Consider the following 27,064-nt stretch of genomic DNA (forward strand, 5'->3'; position numbering starts at 1 on the left):
ATTGACTCACTTGTGTCTGGATTGTAATTATTTGGTTAAAAATTATTTATTTACATCACAAACATATTTTTGCACCATGTTGCAATAAGTGAAAGTAATACATAATTATTTCAAATAATCTCTTATCAAAACAAATCGGAGTATTTTTAGAATTTAATATTTTATTAGGGTATTACCATTACTACCAATCTATCCTCCTCTCCTTTTCTATCATCCTTCCTCCTTTTCCCTTTTCTTCATCTTTCCCCGGCCCGGCCATCCCCTCTCCCTCCCTCTACCCCAAACCCCCTCCCCCCTCCCCCCTGGCCCTTTGGTCGCGACCTTTCTGGTCATGGGCAGACGGGAGGGTGGTTTGGGGAGGGGCGGGACGGGGAGGAGAAGGAGAGGAAGAGGGAGAGAGAGGAGGAAGGAAGAGGGAGAGAGAGGAGGCGGATGAGCGATGGAGGAAGGGGGTGGTGGCAAGTAAAAAAGAGATAGAGGTGGTAGATTATTTTTTATTTATTTATTTATATTTTTGATTAGTTGTATTTGATATTTGTATAGATTAGATGCTTTTACAATTATATTATTGCAACATTAGATTTGAAAATTTTATTTTTAAAAAAAGCTCAATCCTCATAGATCCACAATTTTAACTACTTTTCTTCACATCATAAAATGTGCAGCTAAAAGTATTGTTCCAAATAATCTCATATCCAAACATACTCAAATTTGTTATCCAATTTACTTGATTTTGTACGGCCGTATGGATTGGCTATCCTGATTAGAGGATTCCGCTTGCTGATGGAAAAAGTTATCTTATGCAATCAAGAGTAAAACCAACTTTTATCTCTTGGGGCTTTCAATACAAACGGTCTTGCAAATTCTGACCCACAATAGATTCCTTCTGATATAAGTTCAAAGAAAAAAAAAAAACTCTTTAACATACTCGCATAAACTTCTAAATTCAATGAATTTTGAATTTCTGAGTTCAATACATTCCCATTTACAGGTGTTATGAAATTCATAACAGTGCAAAACGCAGCTCCAAAAAACACGCTTTATGCATTCTGCACTTTGTTAAAAGATATGCCAGTACTAGACACTGATCACTTTTCTTTTTCCTGCAAATCACGCGGTCCTCCATTTGGAATTTCGCCAATTTCATCCTGCTTATCTTTGCCTACAGTAGCCAACCCATTTCCATTCCAGCAGGCAGCTACGTCCTTGACCTCTGATTGAGTTGGGGCTGGTATCATATCTTCCTCAATTGGAAGTCTCATTTTCGAGCCTTCTAAAGCAACGCCAAGAACAATATTATCTTCCAATGTAGTCTTTGAAGCTGACGCTGATGGTATATGCCTTTCAACATCTGGCATTGCTTGTGAAGCGCTAGAAGATACAGCTGTGCCATCACGGCCAAATTCTTGGACAGATGGACGCTGTATCTCAGGTACCTTTCCTCCAGTATTCAGACTTGTTGCAACAGCTGAAGCCTCTTCAGAAACAGCTCTATCAGCTACCTGCTTCACGGAATTTCTTTGGCCTGGATCAATGGAACCCATATGTGGCAAGGCATCAGAAGTTGAAGTTCTCTCAACTGTTGCCTTTTGATTGTTGTCAGATATCAGTTCTGTGGAGCCCTCATCATCGACTTTGTCATCATCAACAATTGATGTTGGTCCAACTTTAGCATCCACCTTAGTCTCAGATGTTGAGGTTGCTTCAACCTTCTCATCTTTTTCTTCATTAGGTTGTTCTGTACGACCTGTTGTCCTGATTTTATTGTCATTATTAACTTTATAAGAAGGATCAACCAGCAGGAAAGGACGATTAGATGCCGCTCTAGTACGACGGAAAATGGTCTCAGAAAATGGAATGGTTTCCACATCAGTTTCACCATATACTTTCTGCACTGTGCGTATGGGGGTGGCAAGCCGAGCTCGATGGTGACTGATCACTCTAAGGAGATCTTGCAAGATAGACTCCTATATTGAGGGAATTACACTGATTAAAAGGGGCTATATCTTCGAGCCATTGTACATGCTATAAAAATGTATTGAGACAATAAAGATAAATGACAAGATGAACTCTGAGTGCATTAATAGGTAAACAACAACTTGTTGATTGAAAAAAAAAATCTAGAAACTCGAGGAGAGGTACTCAAGACTTGAACCGGTACGTCACGGTTACCTACCGGTGAGCTAGGTCTTAGGGAATGCAGACCTCTCCTGAATGTTTAACACTAAAAGCATGAAACTAGTAAATGCAGCTCAGAACTACTCGCAGAAGCTGCAGCTTCCAGCAGACCTTAATGACGACAAGGGCAGCAACAAAGGCAACACAGAAGATAAATACAATCCATATTACTAAAAAAACCTAATTAAGCATCTGAAATCCCAGTTGCATGTACCATCTAGCTAATCTGATTTACTATTAAGTGTTGCTTACCTTTACACATAGGTACTCTTCAAACCGTGAGGTCTTCACAAAGCAAGAGACCATAATCTGTTATATGATACAGGCCAACAAAAAGTTATTACACTCTTAACAATAGCTACAAGCCATAAAGCTAGATGATAAAAACAATCTAAGGCAAAAAGAATGACAAATTTTTATATCTGGCAACCAAAGCAGAGGAAAGAGTCAGCAAGCAGCTTCATATTGGCCTATTCAGCTAATTTGGTGAATATAATCAGTATTTGTAGCTAATAACAACTGAAGATTAGATGCCCCAGTGTCCTTCTGCATAGATCAACGCATTTTTGTATTTGAATGTAACCTTTCAGCTATGTAAGCTCATTTCATACAAGAACAAACAAAAACTCTTCCACAAATCATCTCTTCTCATCAGATAAAGTAGTAGGACTACTTCACATAAAAACGAGCCAATGATAACAGTTATGAAATGAAAAACTCACCATGAGTGCCTGATTCTCTGTATCTATATAATCTAGAAATACTCGTCTATGCAACTTCTGCTGCTCTATTTGAGGATTTTTAGCCAAAACCTTGCGCATATCAGACACAATATTCTGTTTAAAACAAAAGGTATAAGTGGCGTGAAAATATAGGAACAATGCCAACATCATAGCATTTATAAGAAGGAATATCAAATCTTACATTGATCTTATTGACATCCAAATGACTTATGGCGAGGCTGGATTTAATTCGCCAATGAGTCTTCTGGCTAAGATTCCTAACTACATTCATTGTAAACTTGTGACTTGGAATGTGAACTGCTTCACGGTCATCACCTCTTATAACTGTTGGTGACCACCATCCGACATGCTGAACAACAAATTAAATACATTTTAGATTCTCCAGACAGTATTTCAACACTAAGTCACATGTTCATGCAGTATTTAATGATCCAGTTAACTCTGCAAGGAGTTTAAGATTTATATGCAGAACTTTGTCACCACAAATATCATAAAGATTTTAGGACAATGCAGACAAACCTCAACTGTACCAGAAACTTCATAGCCATCAATCTTTGTCTGAATCCAATCGTTGAGAACAAATGGCCGTGTTGCATGGATCATTACACTTGAAAGGAAATTTGTGAGAATCTGAAGAAAATGGAAGAGAACTATTTAGCCTTAGAAGGAAAGGGAAGCTAAGACAGATGCGGGGAAAGGTATTTACAGTAATTACTTGCACTAATTGCTACAAAAGATACAGGGAGGAAGGAGAACGATTTACCTCACGACCAGCAAGGGTTAATAATACTGTCCCAAGACCCCCAGCAGTTAGCCACTTCTGGGTTGAAAAACCAAGCAATTCCATGAATAATGAAACAGCAGCAACCCATACTGCAGTATATACAGCTTTTCCAGCAAACTCAAAGCCCATCTAAAGGTGCAAATCATCACGAAGTTAGATTATTTACAATACCATTGGCAAACTGACAGATCCATATGACCAAAACCAACCAAATAAACAAAATGCTAGACCTATTTTACAGTCTATCTAAACACATGGATGGAATTCTCAACGAATTAGGATGCATGTTATCCGTAAGAACCTCTAAACAGTATCACGAATACGTGACAGATGTAAACTAAACACCTACCTGTAGGTAGTGTTTGTAGTGCAAAACACGAAATCTTTAGTTAACTCAGAACCAAAAGGCAATACCATAGTAAGCAACAGAGAATGTGCATGCATGACAAGGCAGAAAGACTAGCATCTTAATTACCCATTAGTCATTAATGACTGGCAACATAATGGCCTCTTGCATCAATTAATGGGCCTTTTCTACAAGTGGTTTTAGGTTCACATTAATTTCTAGTATGCACAACATTTGAACGGTTGCACATGTAATGAGAGAATGTAAATCTGTTGCATAGATCTAAAAGTAATCAAAACGTACTGTTCTTGCATCACTAGATTCTTTTGTTTCGACAAAGAACTTCTGAGTCTGATGAATCAAGCTGTCCAAAAAAAAAAAAAAACCAAGATTTGATATCATACTCTAGAATCTATACTAACTCCAACAGAAAGGGCATGACAAGAGAAGCAACAGACTGCAGACAAGGTCCAATTACGGCAAGCACATTTACCCGCTCACATCCATGCGTACAAGTATGTTTGTATCTAAGGGGCACAAAGAAAGGGGAGGGAGGGAGGGAGGGTGGGGAAGAGAGAGAGAGAGTTGCACAGCAGCATAAAGTTGTACAAACAATTAAATGGAAAGCAGAGACTCGTCCTAAGAAGATTGTTGCCACAGCAAAACAACTTATATTTTCAAGGAGGGGCAAACAACATACAGTTACAAGATCATATCTTATGATATAAAGAGGGGGGAGGCTGAAGGGGAGAGAGAGAGAGAGAGCTATGCCTTTAACATCAGCAAAACAACCCACTCCAGTAGAAATAAAACAAATTAAACAACCAATAATGCGAACTTTGAGTTTTCTAAGAGAAATCAATCGTAGAATGACCCTATCCTTTTACTTTAACAGAAAAGAAAACAAAGATAGTAATAGATCAAGTTGTTTGTTGCCTAGCACTAGAGAGTTTTAAAGCAATAAGTTTACCTTGATAAACAGTAGGCAAAGGCAAAAATAGTAGACAGTGATCGTACAAAATACAAAAGCCGTCGCTTGACAGCCTGGCTAGCTACTGAAGTTAGAATCACAGGATCAAGTGCTCTGCAGAAGTTCCATCAAAAAGAAAAATAATCAGATCGTCTAAAGACAAAACAGGTTATAACAAACATTCCAATTTTGTCCCACTAGTACCTGCAAATGAGCATTGCTCCAGTCCAAAACAGCAAAGGTTGAAGATAGGAAGTCACAAGATTATGTATCCCGCTCTTTTTCCAACTACCATCATTCTTCTGCATGAAAAAATTCATGAGGGACATCAGCAAAGTATCAGCTTAAACACCTCATGAAAGAAAAGAAAAACATTGGGGTAATGATAAAGAATGTACACTTAGGAAAAGAATCCTCCCGAAACGCATGAGCGGCCCTAAGCCCCAAGCAGCCAAGGCAATTATACCAATGGCTGGAACCAACTGAAGCACAGGAGGACTTCCATGCAAAGTACCATGTGACCTGCTAAAAAATGTTATGAGTTTATCCAATGTGCTCGTCATCTCATGGTGCAAAAAAAAAACTGTATTTGCAATAAATAAAGACAAGCTTATGGTCCATCCTACCATTTCATGACAACCAACGAGGACAACAAGAGGGAAAGGGGACCCTTATAAGAATCCCACAGAAAGCCTTGAAAGCATTAAATAAAACATGTACCTGGAAATTATTTTTGCAGCTGCTTTCAGAACAGGAATCTCATTTCCTCCACCGGGTTTTAATAGGGATCGGCACATAAAACCATTAAATTTAGCATTATTAGGGCATAGGGGGCCATGTACATTTTTCAAAACGTAGAGACTCCAAGCATCCTGTCGCTACATGATTGACAAAATTAGTGTCCACACATAAGACAACTTCTCTAAAATAAATAAATAAATAAATATATCCCTCACAGATTAGAGAAGTGCTGGTCAAGGACTAGGTAAATTTTTAGAATCCACGAAATTTGACAAGTTCCTGTTAAATTTAACCAAATATATCGAATTTCGCTCATTTCATCATCCACTTGGAAAGTTTCAACTCCCAAACAAAACATGAATCCAAAAAGATAGCAAATAACAAGCTTAAGTAGATAATGGATATGCTAAAAACAAACTTCTTCTTTGGTATCAACAACATTGAGATATTTGGGTTGGTATGCTATTCACGAATTCCAATCAGTTGCTTAGCATGAAAGCATAAAATTCCAGCAGCATAAGAGGAGTAAATGGAAAGCATATGCGCGTTACATACCACTGAATGCGATGAAAGAGACGAGCTAAACGAGTGTAAGCGGGTCTTCTCCATCATGCCCTGGACACGAACAAATGAAAATTAGAATAACTTACTTGAGAAAAAGTTAGCAAAGAGACTGAAGGGTGCAGATCATGTACCGAATGTAGTAAACCTCCATGCACCTTAAACTGGCCATAGTGGCCACAGATTCGCATTTCACAGGGCGAAAGCAAGGAAGTTGCAGCTGCCATTGTCTCAACATATAAAAAGAAACGGCACAATACCGAGTGCACATCAACTGGAACTCCCCCTGGAACCTACCATTCTCATAAGAAATAGATACACAACCAAAAAATCATGTGAAGTCAAACAGGCAGGCAGACATAATTAAATAACATTTATCCCAGAATAATGATCAAGAAAAAAAATAAAGATTCCATTTTTAGCAACCCAAACAATTAATATGCACAACTCTACAATAGTAACATTTTCTTTTCTTTTTTTTTTAACTCTATAATAACAGTTCATCAAAGACAAAAACTAAATTCTCTAATTATAGAAAACACTTTCGCTGGACAACGATTTAGAGCAAATCCATTTTTGTTATAAAGTTACACATAAATTAACAAATAAAAGTATCCAAGTGCATAACATGAAGAATTCTCCCTCGTCCTTAAGCTTTGACAATCTCTCTCTCTCTCTCTCTCTCTTCTTTTTTTTGGGGGGGGGGGGGTGGTGGGGTTCCAAGGGAATAGAAAAAGGTTGCATTATTTACTTATTTAGCAGTATTTTCTTAGCTATCCTCTGCTACATTTAGCTGCCAAATCAAACAAAATAACAGAAAAGGTCATCAAAATAATCTCCATCCTTCGGTGCTTATTATATTCCCAGTTCCTCGTCCTCCAAATTTCAGCTCAACCTTAACTCTACAGCCACAATCCGAACAAAATTTATCACAATTAAAGAACCCCAAGATTCAAAATGCAGAGCATCTTAACTAATTAACCCTGCATATATCAACAAGGACGACGAAATTTTAAATAAAATAAAATAAAAAAAGAAAAAGGAAAAGGAAAACTAATGGCTTCTACCTTAGTTTACCGCAAAATGCAAACAGCAAGAAAAGCGGACCAAAATAAATAAATGAATAAAACTTTGTTCGGAACTGAGAAGGAAGGAAAGAGGAAAAACTTGCGCCGGCCGGCTGCTACTGTTCCGTGGTCAAATGGAACTACTACTATTATTACTTGGGCCTTTTGTAGGGGGGGGATTGTTCATTATTGTTATGGATAAATAGGGACTGCTGACGTGGCGGACTGAGAGCTATGTTTTGTTGCCGCGTACGGCTTTGTCAGTCTATTGCCTGTTGCTTTGCTTTTGCAACTAACCCACGTTTCCCACAAGTTGTTTTGCCTTTTTTTTTTTTTATTGGTACGAAATATAGTACTAGTAAATGCTACCAAAAAGCGTTTAAAAATGGATTCACAGAAATAAATTTTTTTTAAAAAAAAAAATGACCAATTCATACAAGTTCAAAATCTTTTCATTTTTCAACACTTGACTATATGCACTAAAATTATTTTAAATATATGTCACGTGTGTAAAATTTAGAGTTAAATTTCAAAATTAAAATGACATGATATGCATCCAAATTCGTATATTATCAATGTCGATAAAATCTATCTAACCAAAAAAAAAAAAAAAAGCAAAGAGTATCATTTTTCTAGATGTCGGGCGGTCAATTGCAAAAGGATACATATTTCTTGAGGTTGGGTGCCATAAAATAAAATTCCAAGTGGTGTAATTGGATGATCACATATTCCAATTCGATCTCAAATTCAAGCATGGATAATGCTATTTGAATTCAAGCGAGTAACGATACTTGAACTCGAACTCGACTCATGCAAGTAGTATACAAACTTAAACTCCCCTAAAATTAACTTGAAAATCCCGTCAAGTCTTGTCGAGTTCGAACCACCCAAATCCAAGCTTGAAATCGAGCTCAAAGCCTGATTTTTATATTCAATTTCCATTCCTAATTTTCCATTCAACTCAGCTCAAGACGTGCATCAATAGCAACAACTCAGAAATCAGCCCCATCACCTCCAACATATACGTATGTTTTCCTCAACATCAATATCAACTAAAGAAATAACCCAAAAAAAGAAAGAAAAGCTCACAGAATCACCCAAAGTACTGAAAAATCGAGTTCTGCAGTTAGGGCCCTCCGTTCGTGAGATTCTCACGGCTCTAGAATAACTTGAAGTTCCACTATACTTATTGTATACTTTTTTTTTTTTTTTATACTAGCTACAATAAATACTGATAAGTTACAATAAGTTACAATAAATACTTATTGTATACTAGCTATATTATATTTTTTGTTACACTACTCATTAGTCACAACTACTGATGCTGCCCTGAACGTTGAATCTGGCGCGATCCATGAGAATGAATCCCGACGTATTTTGTTAAGGCACGAATTTAGCAAGTTTCATTCCGGCTTTTATCATTTTGCTAGGACCCATGAATAAAGTCCGATCGAGGCACGCTTCGCCCGTGGTTTCGGGGCTTGAGTGATGATATTTTATTCTGGCAAATACGGATGACACGATTGGCCTGCAATTTTGTTTCTAACGACTAAAGTTCATTCTAGCAAAACCGCATCATGAATCCACTAACTTGGAAGGTGCAACTGGGCCGCTTCACCACTGTTGTAACCTCAAACTTCAAAATCTCGGTCCGCCTAATCAATTTGAGCACTTGATGGAACAAACCCACCCCTCCCACTCACCCCACCGTCGCTCACCCAGTCCAACAAAAATTAGGAGTAGCAATCGGATAAAAAACGAATCGGCAGATCGGATTGAGACTCGGATAAAACTAATAACCTGCTGATTCGAACACGATTCGCCAACTCTAAACGGGTCAGATATCTGACCCGAATCTAAAAAATTCGAGTTGGCGGGTCAATCCAAATGACTTGAAATATAATTTCAATTTCCTAATTTACTACCGTGGTTTCTAACAGAACCAATTTCGCATAAGGCTAATTACATAATCAATTAATAAAAATCTCGATAAAACAATCCAAAACCATATATGAAATAAATTAAAACATTGTAAAAATATTTTATCCCAAATTAGATCTAAAATAAATTAAAATACTATAAAAATAGAAAATAATGTAATATATCATTTGTCCAAACATAGTAATTTCAAATTCACACAAGTTAAACAAATTCATTTAGGATTAAGTGGTTAATGCCTTTGGGGAAAAAAAGAATAACTTAGTTTAGTTAAATAAAATATATTTATATTTTTTAAATTATTTTTAATTCATAAACGGATTATCAGGTCAACCCGTGGGTGACATAAATTCGACCTTTTTTTTTTCGGGTTCATCAAGTTCGATCCGATTTTGACCCGAACCCGCGAAATCTCAACCAAAATTCATTAATTTCGTGTTAAATTCGTCGTGTTGAAAAATTACCACCCCTGACAAAAACCAAGAAAGCCATTCCCCATAACAACTATTTTTTGAACTGAACATTTTAGTATAAAAACATAAGGGTGAAAAAAAAAAACTCCCTGTAGTAAACCTAATGTACAAAAAAGTCCCCCGTGGTTTTAAAACTTACAATATAACACCTCATGCTTTGAACTAAATTGTAAATGTGACGGAATCCGTTAAATTTAACGGAAATAGACGAAATGACCAAAATGCCATGATGTAATTAAGCAAAAGACAGCTCAAAAAATCATTTGTTTTATTCATTAGATAGAGAGTATTGAGGGTTAAGGGGTAGAATATGTATATTGGATACAAATTAGGTATAAATTTTTTTTTTTCCAATAAGTCATTTCCGTTAAATTTAACGGATTCCGTTACCTTTACAATTTAGTTCAAAGTATGAAGTGTCATGTTGTACGTTTTGAAATCATGAAGGACTTTTCTGTATATTAGATTTACCACAGGGAATTTTTTTTGTTTTTTACCCGAAAACATAATGAATTGTCTTTTCAAATACAGGCAAATCTGAGTAGTATTGGGAATATTTTATTTTTATTAATTTTTCTGGCAAAGAGGAGTGAAATTTAATAAATGAGAAGAGAGAAGAGAAATTGAAATTTAAGACCCCTAAATCCTCAGACCTCAGCCATAGGCCTCATCAAGTTAAGATTATTCTCTTAATAGTCAAAGAAATCGAATCAACAACTTTACATGTTTCTTAATCGACATTAAAACAAAAACTGCATTAGATTATTGTCACACTTGTATCTATACTATTTGAGGCCACATAAATATAATATAGTCATCTTTTCTTTTGTTTTTTTTTTGGGGCCAACACAGTATGTGAAATATCAAGATTCAAAAGAATCCATTCTTATGCATTCAAAAGAATCATTTTTTTTTTTTTGCTTTTTGTTATTAAATTCGGAAGTAAATACCACAGGAACATTACTCTCATCTCAGTCGACTTGAGAAGTAAATTTTATTATGATAATAAGATAATCTTTAAGAGTATCGGATAATTAACATACTGAGAAAAATCGTTGGTTGGGATGTGAGTTTAAATGATTTACTAGTAATTGTTTGGTTATGATGACATACTGATATAATGATAGTTGTGAGTTGTAACGTTTAAAAACTTCAAGAGCACCTGCAGTCACTTGCATCGCACGTGACCTTCGCCTCATTTGAATTTCGGACTCCAGCGCCTTTTCTTCAATTCACTTTTTTAAAGTTTGGAGTTCGCCCTTTCCTTTTGTTTTCTTCTCTGTCCACCGTCCCTCCCAATTCCCCGTTCAAAATCAATCCAACCCTCAACGGTCACCCCTCCCATCCTCCTCCGTCCCAACCCCTCATTCCCACCTCTTTCTCCCCTCGGGTACAGTTCAAACTATTCAACTACATTTTCCACTCGTCACTATACATTTTGGTTGATTTATAGAATAATGTGGTTAATGAGATCTCGAAGGTCAAGATTAAAATGATGGCCTTAGAGTTGGATTTTTGATTGTGTGTGCAGGCTCAATTGAATCTAGCTAGGGTTTCTGTTGCTTACTTCTTTTCTTCTTTCCTGTCGTAGTGATTCAAAATTTCAAATTGCATTGAGTGGAGATGGACAGTTCTGAAGTTAAAGACACATCTCAGTGTGTGAGGGTTGCAGTCAATGTTCGGCCGCTTGTCACTCATGAGCTTGTTGCTGGATGCACTGATTGCATCACCGTTGTCCCTGGAGAACCACAGGTACTTGGGATGAGTATTCTTTTGTTTAATACTTGGAAACTATATAATTATTACTTTTTTTTTTTTAAAAACACGTGCTCTTTTGATTGAGAATTTTTTTTAATTGTGTGTTTTTGGTCGCGAATTTTTAGTGGAGTATTGAGATTTAGGTGGAAATCGGGAGTTATTGAGGTGTTTGTATGTTCAAACAGGTTCAAATTGGATCACATGCCTTCACATTTGATTATGTGTTTGGGAGTGCTGGGTTATCATCTTCACGGATATTTGATGAGTGTGTGGCTCCATTAGTTGGTGCACTCTTCCACGGCTACAATGGTACTGTTCTTGCGTATGGACAGGTATGGAACCTGTTTCTGATATTACGTTATTTTCTGCAATTTAACGTTCTTTTGTTTGTGTTTCCTTACCTTGTTCAAAATTTGTTTCATGTGAAAGACTGGCTCTGGAAAAACATACACTATGGGAACTAACTATAATGGAGAAGACCATAAAGGAGGAGTTATTCCTAAAGTAATGGAAACCATATTTTCACGAGTAGAGGCTTTCAAAGCCTCTACAGAGTTTCTTATAAGAGTATCTTTTATTGAGGTATGGTAATTTGGTTTTTCGGTGTATTATTACTAAAGTCTCATAGTTCATGTATTGACCGCCTAATTTGGTATCATGTTATTTATTTTATGATTTGCAGATTTTTAAGGAAGAGGTATTTGATTTACTAGATCCAAACCCCCCTGCTATTGCAAAAGGTGATGGGGCATCTATAGCAAAACCTGGCCCAGCAAGAGCTCCCATTCAAATTAGAGAAACTGTCAATGGTGGGATCACACTTGCCGGTGTTACAGAGGCAGAGGTTAGGACAAAAGAAGAGATGGCATCATACCTCTTGCGTGGTTCAGTATCTCGTGCTACGGGGAGCACTAACATGAATAGTCAATCAAGGTGTGTACATTGTTTTAGTGTTATTGATAAAATCTACCTGTATGTCTGTAACTTCTTAGATTTTTGTGCATTGTCTATGATGTTGACTAACGTAGTTAATTTTATATGGAGGTGCTGATTTATGTCTTCAGTTACATGATGATTCTTGTGTGCTCTTTACTGTGTGAGTCATTCTTTTTTGTAAAGAGAGCAGATACCAAAATTACTCAGAATTATGGATCCTCTAAATCATGTTATCTTGTGCTACTCTCTCTCTCTCTATCACTTCTCTGCTTAAATTACTTTTTTCAATCTCCTTCAAAAAGCGTTAGGGCATAAGCCTGTATATAATGTGGATTAACTCTGCAAAACTAGCATTAGTTAAACATTTATGCTTGAGGGATAGAGATTTTGTAGTTTCAGGTTTTGCTTGAAAGCAAAAATTGCTTGTGAAGATGCCAATAATGAGCTGGTCAATCAACATCATCCCCTTCTTTTCTCTTCTGCCTCCCCTTTTTTCTGTTGTAATGTTTCTGTGTCAAGAATTTACTGATATTTCTCTGGATGTCCCTGGGTTTAGAATATATATGACAATTGGAGTTACTTAAACAAAGGTGTTAATGGTGTCTTCAAGTTACTACAGTCATATGGCGCTTACAGTAGCTCTAACTCTTAAAATGAAACTCAATGTATGCTAGTTGGGTGCTGCCTTTGATTGAAGGATACGTAGTGTAAGAGTTAGTTTCTAATGACAATTAGCTTGTTGCAGCTGAGAAATTAAATCAGATCATCACAATCTTCTGAACTAATGTAATAACTTCTCGTTTCTTCATTGTAGCCTGCAATTGTTTTAGGAGAAGTAATTTTCTATTGTTTTTTACCTGTTTAATTTCTTCTTTATCACAGTAAATGTATCGGTCTAGCTGACAGAGTTGTGTTAACAAGAAGTCTCATTAATCCTGGAGCATGTTTCCAATCTTAATACGAATTGTCAGTGCTCTCTTATTAGCACCCTAGTGAAATCTGTAGAGAGCACTCTAGATAGGTTGCATACCTTGAAGAAACCAGCAGATTTAGCTGTTTTCTTGGCCTTTCTGTTAACTTACTCTTTCAGTCATTACAATGAGAATTTTTTAATGTTAGTGTTATATGATTTTCAGTCGTTCGCATGCAATTTTCACAATATCAATGGAACAAAAAAGAACAAGCAGTTGCTCTAGTGGAGACATACATGATGAATTTAGTGACGAAATCTTGGGTGCTAAGCTTCACTTGGTGGACCTAGCAGGTTCTGAAAGAGCAAAGCGAACCGGAGCAGATGGGATGCGTTTGAAAGAAGGTGGAACTATCCTTGATAACTGAAATATATACTCTGGCTACTGGACCTGCTTGATGATGCTTTTTTTTCTTTATTGTTTTTGCTACTTCTCATTTATTTGGCATTCTTTTTAATTGAAAATATGGATTAGGCATTCATATCAACAAAGGGTTGCTGGCTCTTGGCAATGTGATTAGTGCTTTGGGTGATGACAAGAAACGGAAAGAAGGTGGTCATGTTCCTTATCGAGATAGCAAATTAACTCGGCTGTTGCAGGCAAGACATGTTTCTTTCTTTGCTTCCTTATTCATCCTTCCCAAGTTTCTAAACAACCATATATTATAATATGGTGTTCATATGTTAGTATTTCTTACATTTCCGTCTACTTTTCAACCTTAGTCATAATCTTTCTTACGAACAAAATTTTTTCTATTGCTTTATATGGCATTGTGTTAGGACCATGCAGTTAACAAGTAAAAGTACATATCAGAATGAACTCTACGACGTATTGAATGCAAACATAAAAATCAGCTTATTTCAAAGTAGTAATCTGTTCTTGAATCTTCATTCTCATTTTCCTTTTTCCTTTCCAATCAGAAGACATGATCTTTTCTGGTTTTTGTTCTCTGTAAGTTGTTTATATTGTTTGAACTTTTCTAGAGTGGTGGCTCCTATTGATGCTCAGTTCTATTGACAATTTTCTCTCATAAGGATTGCATTGCATGCCTCCATAAATACCATGTGTCCTAACTAATCCTGATTGTGCTTTCATTTTTTTAACATGATTCACTATATTTGTGGTTGTCCTGTCTGGCCAGCTTGATTTTCCTTGCGTGTCCTTGATGTTATATGTAATTTAAGCAAATCTACCATTGCTAACCTTGGGAATATTCTGTTTCAGGATTCTCTTGGAGGGAACAGCAAAACAGTAATGATTGGTAAACTTTTAATTTCGTTTGCCAAGATGCTTTATATCTGTCCTCAGGAACATGATATGCTGTTTTATTATATGATTTTGCTGGGCATTTCATCATTTCTTTAATTAATGTCACTTAACCTCTTCTATCCTTTTGCATTTATGTGGTAGCTTGCATCAGTCCAGCAGATACAAATGCAGAGGAGACACTAAACACTCTGAAGTATGCAAATCGTGCTCGTAATATTCAAAATAAAGCAATTGTAAGTTTAATATTGTTAAGAAAAATCATATTTTTTTTAATTCAATCAGTATACTCACCTACTTTTAATTTCTAGATCAACCGTGATCCACTGGCAACTCAGATGCAAAGAATGAAAAATCAAATTGAACAGTTGCAAGCTGAGCTTCTTTTCTTTCGTGGAGACTGCACTGTTCCTTTTGAGGAACTTCAGGTTTCATTTTTCCTCATAAGTGTCAGTCTGTCAGTTTCTTAGTTGCTGTGATTGGGAGGATGATTAAAATGATTATCATTGTGTTGGGTTGTGCATATAGATTTGAGGTGGTTACTTCTTGGAGCTAATACAAGAGGCTGTATTATCCTTTTAATTAATAACCTCTGTCCATAAGTGTGTCTCGGGTAGAAATTGACTTGTTCCTTCTGCCCTACAGATTCTTAAGCATAAAATTTCTTTGCTTGAAACAAGCAATGCACAACTACAGCAGGAGCTTCAAGAACGTCGAATTACTTGTGATCATTTGACACAACGAGCCCTAGATGCTCAGGTAGTTTTATTTGTGTAATTGCCAATGTTAAAATGATCTATTTACGGCATCCAAGTTAGATGCATTTTTGAAGCCGCTTACATCAAAATAATGTATTAGGTGGAGAGGGATAGGCTTGTCATGAAGATTGAATCAGCTCGAAGTCAAAAATCGTGGAATGAAATAGATTCTGATTCTAATCAGGTAGATAGGATTCCTGGTCAATTTGCCATGTAGTTTGGGAAACTTGGCTAATATAACTTTTCAAATTTCCTACAGGATTTTGATTTGTTAAAACGATATGTATCCAAGATACAAGAATTGGAAGGAGAATTATTGCGGCTACAAAGTGCTAACCATTTAAGGCGGAATGATTTTGTTGACTACGTTAGTTTGGATGATAGCGGGCTTCATTCAAAAGATAACTGTTTTGCAGAGTCCGAAACAAAAGCTGATAATTTAAGTGGTGAGCTACCATAAGCTGTTCCATGATAATTATGTACACTCTTGTTTCTGTGTTTGTTCGGGTGGCTGCTATGCGGTGGATGTTTCTTGTTGTGGCTTTCTAGTATTTTATGTAGCGCATTATCATTGACTCTGCTTGACAAGAGGATTATGTTGCAACAACTTGTACCTGAATGGTCGTGATTTATGTTTGGAATTTGACCAAGTTGATTTCAAGTTGCTGGTAGAATAATGTTCTTTCATATTTGTTAGGTGTGTTTGAGGATGAGCAGAAAGAGCAAGAACATTCTTCTCTTCAAGAAAAATTGGACATGGAGCTCAAAGAATTGGACAAAAGACTTGAACAGAAGGAGGTATGTGGTATCTCTTCAAGTAATTATATTGGTTGGCTTAAATCTAGAAGCAATTGTTACTTTGTAACTTCTGATTTCACCTTGACCTATTATATCTGTTTATAGGCTGAGATGAAGCGGTTTGCAAATCCTGATACCTCAACTCTTAAGCAACATTATGATAAAAAAATTCAGGAGTTAGAACTCGAAAAGAGAGTCCTGCAGGTATGTCTTTGAGTATGATGATTTTAGTTGATAATTTCTTTGTTTCTGAGCTAATTTTCTATTGCAGAAAGAGATCGAGGAACTTAGACATAATCTTGCAAACATATCATCTACTACTGATGATAGTGCTCAGAAGCTGAAGGAAGATTATCTTCAAAAGTTAAATGTCCTTGAAGCTCAGGTATTCCTTCAACTGTTTTTTCCCCCACCAAACTTTATGTCTGGATAATAATTTCGGCCTCTGCAGGTTGTCGAGTTGAAGAAGAAGCAAGATGCTCAAGCCCAGCTTTTGAGACAAAAGCAAAAGAGCGATGAGGCTGCAAAACGACTACAGGATGAGATACAGAGGATAAAAACACAGAAGGTACAGGGTCTTGGTATTTGATACTTGTTTAGATATAGAGAATCCCTTGCTTCTTCTAATGGCATTCTATTGTCTAAAAGGTTCAATTGCAACAAAAGATAAAGCAAGAATCTGAGCAATTCAGGTTATGGAAAGCATCACGTGAAAAAGAGGTCCTTCAGGTACTACAGTTTTTTCACTATTCCATTTGGCTTCTTCTTTTACTACAGATTTTTACCAGAAGATGGAACACCAAACTTAAATAGTGAAATTATGAGTATTAGGCTCTAGTGGTGCCCTGGTGCTATCTCATTGACTCGTGTTACTTTTGTATGGATAGCAAGTTGTTAAATGTGGTAATGTTGCTCATATTTTGCATAAGCTCTGAAATAATGGTAAATGGGAATCTTTGAGCCACAAGACAACATGTGCTTATTTGATTGAAAGATAAGAGTCTGCGAGGGACAAGAAGGCATTCAAGATCCAAGTAGTAGAATTGCAAGTACATAAACAAGTCATTTTAATGGTACTGAAGTAGACAGGCACTAACAAAAGTTTCCTTATACTGGCGAGATTTTTGTCCTATTTAACTAGACTCTAGATGGAATCTTACATTGGATGAACCTTAAAGGTAGCAAGTAGGTTCTATTAACGATTTATCGAGAACCTGTTTCCACTAAGGGAGTTCTCAGCTTTAGCTTGTTTCCTGGATGTGTAGTTTATGTCATGTTTTTAGATGTTGGCAGACAGAGTACAATGTGGAAGTAACTACACGTGATGTCAGCCTTTGTAAATAAACAATTGATTCAAAAATCAACAAACATGTATTAACATTTTTAGTTAGTGCGTTGCTTTCCTAAATTGGAATCATGCTCCATTTCCAGAATGTAAGCCAGTACTTCCTGCTATTGAGAGTTAAGACTTCGGTATTAGCCTGTAGCGAAATATATTTTTTGTCGGTCCCACCACCCCCAGCCCACCTCCCTTTTAGTTTTCTCTGTTAAGGCAATTAGTGCTTTGCAATGAAGGAAGCATTATAATTTCCTTATTCGTATACAATGTGCTCCTGTAGTATGAACTAATTTTCTAAGGAGGCAATTGTATATCTTTTGTATTTCCTTAACAGCTAAAGAAAGAGGGAAGAAGGAACGAATATGAGTTGCATAAGTTATTAGCGCTCAATCAAAGACAAAAGATGGTGAGTCATTCTTTTCTTTTTCCTCGAATTACGAAACTTATCTATTTGTGAAGAACCATTCTTTTCACTCTCAATTGCATGTTAGGTTTTGCAACGAAAGACAGAGGAAGCAGCTCTGGCCACTAAGAGGCTTAAAGAGTTGCTAGAATCTCGGAAAGCTTCACGTGAACTATCTGGTAGGGATATGCTCTATTACACAGTCCTTAGACTAGACATCAATTTACAGTTTATGGTCCACTAACATTTCCTCTATTACTCTTGCATTTTTGTCTAGGTGTTGGAAATAGCAGTGGCCCTGGAATCCAGGTATCTTAAACTAATGTTTACATGCACATGTTCTAGTGTTTGATTGATTAATCATTGTCCTAGTGTTGTATGAATATATGGAATATCTCTTTAAGGGGTTCCCCAGATTGCAGCAGATGTTGGTATTCTATTATGCATCCAACTAATAAGTTTTCTATTCAAAAGGCATTAATGCAGGCAATTGAACATGAACTTGAGGTCACTGTACGTGTACATGAAGTTCGGGCAGAATATGAGCGTCAAATCGAAGAGTGAGTTCTGTTACTTTACAATTACAATCTTTTTTGTTGATCCTTTAATACTTGCTCAAACTTTAGTATCCTATTATAATGTCGCCCTAAAGTTCTAGGCGTAACTGTTCATGTGGTACAATTTCTTATTTGATGGCCTCTGCAGTATAAATTTACTTTTACTTTTGGATTGATGGTTGGATATGAATTACAAAAGGGCGCAAAGTTAGTATCCTCTCAGAATCTTACTAAGATATGCTGTGGATGACACAAAAAAAATATGTAGCAGATCTGCAGCACATATAGGCGGCTGGTAGTGTTTTATTCTTTAGCAATTTGAGAAGATAACAACAGTGTCAAATTCTTTACTTGGTTGAACTATGCCACAGCATACTCTTTGTTGAGGTTTATATTGGGCCAGAGTTTTCCTGATTATGGTCACTGTTATCCATTGCTGACAATCACAAATAGAATATGTAAAAGGTTTCATTGTTCTGATTCAGCTGAAGTTTTTGCCCCAAGAGTATGGATTTAGGTATTCTTACCATTTGGGTGGTGTAGGGTTGCCAAATGAGAATATGGTGAAGTGGGCTATTCCACGGATTCCCTGATCTTAGTAGTACTTATGATGATGCTTCTGTAAACATGAGAATCATTACCTCACTTTTTGATGAATCTACTACTAAATGTTTGTAATTTGTCTTATCATCACTAATTTCATTATGTTAGTGATCCGTTTGACACTTACTAGAATTTACTTTAATACCTGACTTTCTGAGAATTTTCTCTGTAAATACAGGAGAACTAGAATGGCTAGGGAAGTTGCAGAATTAAAGGAAGAGGCACAGATTACGAAACAAGGAAACTTAAGGTTTGACTTTGGGGGCTTTTGTTATCTGGTTCTAATTATTTTGAGATTTTATAATATCATCATTCACCTGAGGGATCATATAAAATTAATACTTTGGCTGTAACGGTTGCAGACACACCATGTCTCCTGGTGCAAGAGATTCAAGAATTTTTGCGCTTGAAAACATGCTTGCCACCTCATCCAGCTCCCTTGTTTCCATGGCATCACACCTGTCAGAAGCAGAAGAGCGTGAACGAGCCTTTAGTGGTAGAGGACGATGGAAACAAGTTCGATCTCTTGCTGAAGCAAAAGATGTCATGAACTTTTTATTTAACTTAGCTTCCTCCTCCAGGTCTGCATTAAAAAATAGATCTCCTTACAGAGTATATGACCTTCTAAAGCTGTGTACTGAAAAGGGTACTTTGGCATTGTTTCTTGAAGATGCCAGCTGATGGATCGTGAAGTTTACTGTAGAGAGAAGGATGCTGAAATTAGAGACCTGAAGGAGAAGGTAGTCAAGTTGGTTAGGCAGATAGAACTACAAAAGGCTGATCTCCTTCGTCAAGAGAAATTTATGGTTAGTGATTCCTGAGTCTACAACTTTTGGCTTATTTTCTCATCTGAATATATTGTGAATTTTCTTGGATATGATGACTTTTGGGTTCAAGTTTTAAGAACTTATTTTCCTTTTGAGAGTTGGTGAATATTTGAGTGCTGCACCTAGTTAGGGGTATAAACAAGTCAATCTGAGGCCCTACAGCCAAGGTGTTCAGCTGGTTTGGTTGCTAACTTGCTTAAATGTCATCTTCAAGTTTGCTAGTTGCTTAAATTAGCTTAAGTAATATGAGCCCAATCAATGGATTACAATTAGCTTGGTTGTCTTCTATGATACTTTTGTGTGTTTTATAGACTCGTGAGCAAGCCTTGAGTTTGTTTCACAAGTCAATCAACTAGAAATGTGGGGTGTTTTCCTATTTGAATTCACAGCAGATGTGAAGCTCTTATTCATAATTGTCTGCTGTTTCCCTCTTGGTGTCTCGCCTTGTTTGTCTTGTAATTATTCCCATCCAGTTCTCTGTAGTTTCTAGCGGTGTTCTAGTTGATTGACCTCTCCAATTCAGGAAGGTTCACAATTAAAACTTCCCGCATAGGCTTCCTTGTCATATTGATTACTTAGTTATTAGCCAATGACTTAATCTTTTGTAGAAGTTGGCTGCCAAGAAACCCAAGGGAGAGGCAAAGAATGGTGAAGATGCATCAAAGGGTGGTGCTGAAGGGCACATATATGATTTGAGGCCCAAGGTAATTCTTTTTAAGCTGCAGATACATAGTTGCAGAGTCCATGAAAATAGATGACTCAATTTCTTTCTTAAAACTTTCAAATAAGAGTAATTACTTCTGGCCACCTTAATTAGTGACAAACAAGTGAAACCTTTGCCTTGTCTTTATCAGGGGATACGACAGTCTGTCATCTTAAATGGCGGCTGGAATAATTTGCAATCTTTGGAAGACATGGATACCTCAGATTCAGAATATTCAGACAATGGCCAAGGGGATGATGACCATGAGTTGGGACATACTGATTTGGATGACCCTGAGTGGTCCCTTACAAATGGAAGAAGAAGGCGTGCCAAGAAAAGGAACTCCAAGAATAGCAGCCATTCTGGCACAGCATCTCATCCCATATCTGCCAGTGATTCTGAAGGTTTGAATACAAAGACATCAGGTGGGGAAGATAGTACCGGGAGTCAGAAATATGAGTCTGCAATCTGCTGCTCCTGCAGTAAGAAGTCTTTGTGCAAGACAATGAAATGTGAATGTCGACTTGCTGACGGCATTTGTGGGACATCTTGTGGCTGTGATCCTGTAAAATGCAGTAATAGAGAATCAGCACTCACCGAAGAGGACCATGGCTTGCCACCATCAGAAATTGTTGGACTGACTAGAACTGCTTCAGAGACTGATGAAGCAGATGGAAGTCACGTCCTTGCTTCTCATGGTGCAATGTTACTCCAGTCCGCACTTTCTGAGAAACCTATGATCACAAATGATGAAGGTGGACCCAGAAGAAAGCCTTTATCTGACATTGGAAATACTCTGGTATGTCTGTTTTACAATCTTTCTTGTTGTCACTGATGTGTGTGTTTCTTTGATGATATCTGTTTCACACACAAGCGGGGAGTGTCTTAAGACTTCTTTAGGCTTTTCTCATTTAGCTATTCAATTACAGGCAAAATCAAATGCTCCAAAACCTAATCAAAGAAAGAAATGGCGGAAATCTACTATTCAACTTGTTCCAGCTCCACCACCTGCCGCTGAACCTGAAAATGTTGAAGGATCTGTAAAGCCTGAAATCAGCTCAAGTGAGAGTGATATTTCCTTGAAATTACCCAGATTTATGCGTTCTGCTTTCGTGCACAATAATCCTTTAAGAGAAAGGAATTCAGATGCACACAGTGATTCTACTGTTATGAAGGAGATTGGAGTTACAGCTTCTAGAAGTCCTCAAGAACAATCGAGAACAACAGATGAGAAAGAAAATAATTATAAGCCATAATTTCCTCTGCTGCAGTTGTTGGTTTGATTAATTTTGTACAAGCTGCTTTTTCTAACATTTTGAAGAGATTGGAGGTTCTTTTGGTGTTCTGTAGTAGGCGATTGGCTCTCGTGTAATTTAAGTAGTGGCTGACCTGTAGAACCGCAATTTGTTTCTCCATTGCTGGTTCCAAAATTGCTGATTGAATCTTCAAAGTGAATCTCAGAGCAAGCTCTTTATGACCCGTAAGGCGGTGCAGTTGTAAAAGCTCTTCTGTTCATCATGCATGTCCATTTTTCTTGCGCTTGTTGATGCTTGGAATTGACTCAATATGTAACGAGTTTATAGCCTGATTAACTACTGGCTGGCAAATGAATACATTCAACCTGGTTGGGCTATGGCGATTGATTGCAAAAGAGGTGAAACTAATTCTAGAGGCTTCTGTTTTCTTCCATATTGTGCGCTAAAATCACGTAAGTTTTTTTCTTTTGGATGGTTTTAGTTCTCGTTATCCTTACAGGTTACAACATGCCTCTGAGATTACAAATTACGTAACAGGAAAATTACCAATTACCTACCAACATAGTCCTCATATTGGCAGCAAAAGTTATAGTCCTATTATCGGCAGCAAAAGTTGAACACGACCTCCTTTTGACAAAAATGTTTCGTCCTTAAATGGAATTAGTGAAGGATAGGAGAATTGGAGGAAATGATCACCGAATGTTATTCCTGCAAAAAGTGCCAGGGAGTCTTCCAGAAAAGCATCTAGAGGTTAATATGACCTCTTCCTAAAATGGCTAATTGTTACTTCAATATATTTTTGTAAAAAGCAGCAAGGCATACAACATGGCGAGTCTAAATTAGGCAACAAAATGAATCACTAGATTTAGTACTCATCCATAAAAATTCCAGATCGGGAATGCTAAATTTGGAACCAGTAATGAAGTAGCATCCGTCATAGCTGGTTTTGACCTTGAGCTGCCTGCTCAGTTCTGGAAGTAATAATTTGGAGATGACTCGTTCTCATATTTTATAGGCATCACAGCTATGTTTCTCGATTTATATCAAGCTTGGCTGCCCAGTAGCCTAGCTGACTAGCAACACAATCCGAACCTGTTGAACCATATGAGCTGAATTTCTTGACGGCATTCTCCACTCCAAGAAACTCATAGACATCCTCGTCAAATGCAGGACTTATATTCTGAAGTTCCCCGATACTCAGGTCCTGAAGTTGACAGTTTCTTGACACACACATGGCAACTGCCCTTCCGACTATATCATGAGAAGTTCTGAAAGGAACGCCCTGCAGACAAATTCCAGATTGTCAAAGGAGAGGAATTTATATTATATAGTCTACCAACTATTAAACAAGAGAATAGATGATTTTCATGAAAACGCTGAGGCTGCTTGCAGAAGCATATGCCGACGCCACTTTAATCATTCTGATTGTTGTCAAAATTCAACTCATCCAAGGGAAAAAGCAAGAAAAGGTAATCATTCTTCAGAAGAGCCTCATTTTTAATACGAGTATAAGAATCCCAATGTCCAGAAAATTGATGCTTAACTAGTCGCATCGACTCTTCAGATGTAGATTCTATGAACCACATACTCAATCAGACATTTCTCAACTTTCCCGCCTCTTTGGTAAATGGTATTAGACATCACAGAAGATATCCCTAAGAGGATAACAGTTACTGAAAATCTTGTACAGTATTTACCTTTTTAACGAGGTAATCTGCTAGAGTGGTGGCATCAAGATGACCTGCTGGTAAAGCTTTTTGTATTTTCTGCTGATTAAAGGTAATATTCTGGGCAAACTCGGTTGATACCTCAAGCATTCCGATTATTGTTTTGACACTGTCAAATACAGGTTCTTTATCTTCCTGTTTGGGGTGACAATCAAATAAAATGCAAGATTATCAAATGATAGGTACATGTTGAAATCAAGGCAAGACAAAATAGGCATCAGCTCTTAAAGAAGTATGTTATGACAAGTAGTCTAATAATAGAAAGCAAGAAGCATGGTATCAAAGGGAGGTGATACAAGTAGACCATTAGCTTGTATAACTGTAGATGAACAAGTTTTACCTGCAAATCGCGATTGTATGCATGTGGGAGTCCTTTGCACAGTACAAGAAGTGAAACCAGATCTCCTATTACTCTAGCAGATTTTCCACGAACAAGTTCCATTGGATCTGGGTTTTTCTTTTGCGGCATTATACTACTTCCAGTAGAAACTGAGTCACTTGGGATGAGAAATCCAAATTCTTCTGATGCCCACAATACCCATTCTTCTCCAAGCCGAGATAGATGAGTGGCCATGATTGAATTTGCAGAAAGGAACTCCAAGACAAAGTCTCTATCAGAAACTGCATCAATGCTATTTCAAATAACCGTGTCACCAGTGGTACGAGTACAGGATATCAGGTCAAGGATTACACAGCAAGCATGAAAATCAACTAAACCTGAGAACAATATAGATTGTGCTCATGGTATAAAAATTAATCAAAATTAAAAGATCAAGAAACTTTTGTCAAATTTGGATTGAAAAGTAATCAATTTTTAAAAATGTTCCTGGAACTTTTTTTTTTTTTTTAAAAATCAGCAATATCAAAATGACTACAATTTAGCTACCCTTCAGTGAAGAAGTAAAACCAGTTCAATAGTTCTTCAGTATTTTAGCATGATAGTAGAAAGAGTTGTTTTTGCCAGTACCAAATCCAGTGGAGTAACAAGCTTTCCAAGAAAAAAAATTGTCCCTTTATATTCATTCAATTAGTTATTTTTTAAAGTCTGTGTCTATCACCAGGATCTTCAATGGATCTAAAAAACATCAATAATTTGTATACTGAATGATTACTTGATGAGAACCTCATAGTTCTATAGCAGCCAGAATCAAAAGCAGATTCAGCTAATACCTGTTTCTCAATGGAGCAGTGAATCCCAAAGCTTCAGAAGTCATAAACCTATCAATGGGAAGACCAGTACCAGCTAATGCACATGCACCCAGAGGGCAGAAATTCATCCTCACTTTACAGTCTAGTAAACGGCCAACATCACGTTCAAACTACAGTTCACCATTGAGTCTTCAGTAAGTTGAAGTACAGTTTGGTTAAACAGTAGAAGTTCTAAGAGATGAATATGAGAGTGTAGTCTCTTTAAGTCACTAATCAAATGAAGGTCATACAAAAAAAACCTAAGAACTGGAACAGCAAATTTAGAACAGCAAAAGCTGAGAAAAAAGGAATGAAGAGTGTGTATACAAAATAACAAGTGTTTTTGGAGGTGGGGGTTGTTAGGAAGGAGGGGAGACACAATAATACTGGCGCATATGTTTTAGAATCCTGATCATGGCATATAACTATTGACAACAGGCTGCCAATCACCTAAAGACAGTTAAATAAAAATTGAAAGATGTGCTATTTAAAGCATCTTAAATTGTAGTCAAAATATCATGACTTTCTAAGTCTAACAATTTCTGTTTTGGTATGATAAAGGAATAGCTAAACATTAAAGTGTTCTTCTTCCTATCAGCTATCATGTGTGCACAACAGTTGAATGGAAGAAGCCATCCTTTTAATAGGTTCAGGATTCTATGTAGATTTTTGTGAAATAATTAAGTCCAGATAATTTTGCAGTTAAATTACTTTTGGAATAAGATTGGTAATAAGTCAGAGAAACTGTCTGGTGGAGGCTTCAGAGGTCTTATAGGAGAAAAACTACTAGAGGCCTTCAGATGAAGCTCCATTTACTAGGGTTCCCAAGGACAAAAGGGGATCAGGATATCTGTTTAATGGAGTTCAAATTCTCATTCATTAATGAAAAGTTCCCAAACGAACGCATCACACAACTGAAAAACCATCAATGATCAATAACTGCAAGTTCATGAAATATATACCTGCTCGACATATGCTAAGAGAAGATGCTGCAAAAGAACAGGTTGAGCCCTTTGCAAATGGGTATATCCAGGAACTATCAATCCGTCATTCTTCATCGCAAGTTTCAGCAGTGAAACCTGCAATATTTGAAGTACAAATTTGACCAATCACGAAGTTGCTTAATTGCAAACTATAAGCTGCACACGAAATCAAAGAGAAAAAGATAACCAAGAAAGTCATGCAACCTGAAGGCGTCTAATGCATGCAACAATAATGTCTATATTGTCACGGCACCATAGGCGAAAGTCAGTTGAGACTTGGTCATTCCTGCTCCTGGCTGTATGGAGCTTCTTTGCAGGTTCACCAACAATATCAGTAAGTGCTGCTTCAATGTTCATGTGCACGTCCTCCCTATCGGTCCTCCACACAAATTCTCCTGCTTCAATTTGCCTCTCTACCTCATCAAGACCTCGTAAAATGCTATCCCTGTCTTTTTCGCTTATCAATCCCTAAATATCAACAATATCCGTCAAAGGACACATTTTTATTCAACATCTCTACAAAAATTGTAACTTAGTTCCCGCAACAACAAAAAAAAAATTGTAAAACTCAAAATCTCAACCTACTGGCAAAGTACTCCTATATATCGCATACCTTTTTTACTTCGCCATTTTTTCTTGTTAAACAAAAAAAGAAAATCATCTAAACATTCTGCAAACGAACACCCGATAGAAAGGGATAACAAACCACGGCATTCAAAAATAAATTAAAAATTTAGGAAAAAAAAAGAAAATTCAAAAGAGGACCTGGTGAGCTAGCATGGAGGCATGAGCGCGACTGCCCATAATGTCATGTTTGTAAAGAGCTTTATCAAATGAGATTGATTCAGTGAAGTTTTCCACTGCATCAGTCACACTCTCTTCGAACCTCCCACCCCATAATTTGATTTCCTTCTTCAATGGGCCGTCGGTGCTGGCGGAAGCGGCGGAGCTGCTCATGTTCTGGGCGGCGCAGGGGGTGGTTCTTCTGTTTAGTTTGGTAAAAGAGAGGTTTTGGGGTTTAAGAAAGATGGGATTTTTATGGAGGTTATGAGAGCGTTGAACTGGGGAAAAACTGGGAATGGAAGCCGAAGATGATGACGAAGAGGAAGAAGAAGGGGAGACCAACAGTGTCTCCATTGTGCGGCGGCCAGTGATTCGCTAGTGTCTGTGCGGGTTTATTGTGAGGGACA

General features: G+C 37.1%; 3 protein-coding genes across 4 annotated transcripts; 1 reads left to right on the forward strand and 2 right to left on the reverse strand.

Annotated features, from left to right (window-relative positions):
• Nucleotides 1-813: 813 nt before the first annotated feature.
• LOC113748918 (mechanosensitive ion channel protein 3, chloroplastic-like) lies at nucleotides 814-7,516 on the reverse strand. Of its 2 annotated transcripts, none has more exons than XM_027292518.1 (14): nucleotides 7,391-7,516; nucleotides 6,458-6,624; nucleotides 6,318-6,377; nucleotides 5,742-5,899; nucleotides 5,420-5,543; nucleotides 5,226-5,323; nucleotides 5,022-5,135; nucleotides 4,355-4,415; nucleotides 3,685-3,834; nucleotides 3,441-3,551; nucleotides 3,103-3,270; nucleotides 2,901-3,014; nucleotides 2,431-2,487; nucleotides 814-1,967 (listed from the first exon to the last, which is right to left on the reverse strand). In XM_027292518.1, exons 2-14 carry the CDS (start codon nucleotides 6,548-6,550, stop codon nucleotides 1,089-1,091), a joined length of 2,187 nt encoding a protein of 728 aa, XP_027148319.1. In that variant the 5' UTR covers nucleotides 6,551-6,624; nucleotides 7,391-7,516; the 3' UTR covers nucleotides 814-1,088. The 2 variants fall into 2 exon arrangements, with proteins under 2 accessions (XP_027148319.1, XP_027148318.1); XM_027292517.1 differs by having other exon boundaries at nucleotides 5,420-5,546.
• A 3,585-nt stretch (nucleotides 7,517-11,101) lies between these two features.
• On the forward strand, nucleotides 11,102-22,200 carry LOC113748628 (kinesin-like protein KIN-4C). Its single transcript, XM_027292119.1, has 28 exons — nucleotides 11,102-11,191; nucleotides 11,393-11,553; nucleotides 11,745-11,891; nucleotides 11,989-12,141; nucleotides 12,242-12,492; nucleotides 13,632-13,810; nucleotides 13,941-14,065; nucleotides 14,691-14,727; nucleotides 14,877-14,968; nucleotides 15,044-15,160; nucleotides 15,378-15,491; nucleotides 15,591-15,674; nucleotides 15,750-15,936; nucleotides 16,188-16,288; nucleotides 16,394-16,492; nucleotides 16,560-16,673; nucleotides 16,740-16,856; nucleotides 16,937-17,017; nucleotides 17,962-18,033; nucleotides 18,119-18,209; nucleotides 18,308-18,339; nucleotides 18,505-18,590; nucleotides 19,369-19,440; nucleotides 19,553-19,771; nucleotides 19,861-19,996; nucleotides 20,626-20,721; nucleotides 20,872-21,519; nucleotides 21,650-22,200. The coding sequence occupies exons 2-28, from the start codon at nucleotides 11,425-11,427 to the stop codon at nucleotides 21,974-21,976; spliced, it is 3,906 nt and encodes a 1,301-aa protein (XP_027147920.1). The 5' UTR covers nucleotides 11,102-11,191; nucleotides 11,393-11,424; the 3' UTR covers nucleotides 21,977-22,200.
• A 455-nt stretch (nucleotides 22,201-22,655) lies between these two features.
• LOC113749552 (argininosuccinate lyase, chloroplastic) lies at nucleotides 22,656-27,054 on the reverse strand. The gene is made up of 7 exons (XM_027293331.1): nucleotides 26,640-27,054; nucleotides 26,079-26,342; nucleotides 25,854-25,970; nucleotides 24,874-25,022; nucleotides 24,044-24,335; nucleotides 23,674-23,838; nucleotides 22,656-23,258 (listed from the first exon to the last, which is right to left on the reverse strand). Exons 1-7 carry the CDS (start codon nucleotides 27,009-27,011, stop codon nucleotides 23,001-23,003), a joined length of 1,617 nt encoding a protein of 538 aa, XP_027149132.1. The 5' UTR covers nucleotides 27,012-27,054; the 3' UTR covers nucleotides 22,656-23,000.
• Nucleotides 27,055-27,064: the final 10 nt, after the last annotated feature.

Source organism: Coffea eugenioides, chromosome 10 (genome assembly GCF_003713205.1).
Source record: "Coffea eugenioides isolate CCC68of chromosome 10, Ceug_1.0, whole genome shotgun sequence".
Classification (NCBI taxonomy): Eukaryota; Viridiplantae; Streptophyta; class Magnoliopsida; order Gentianales; family Rubiaceae; genus Coffea; species Coffea eugenioides.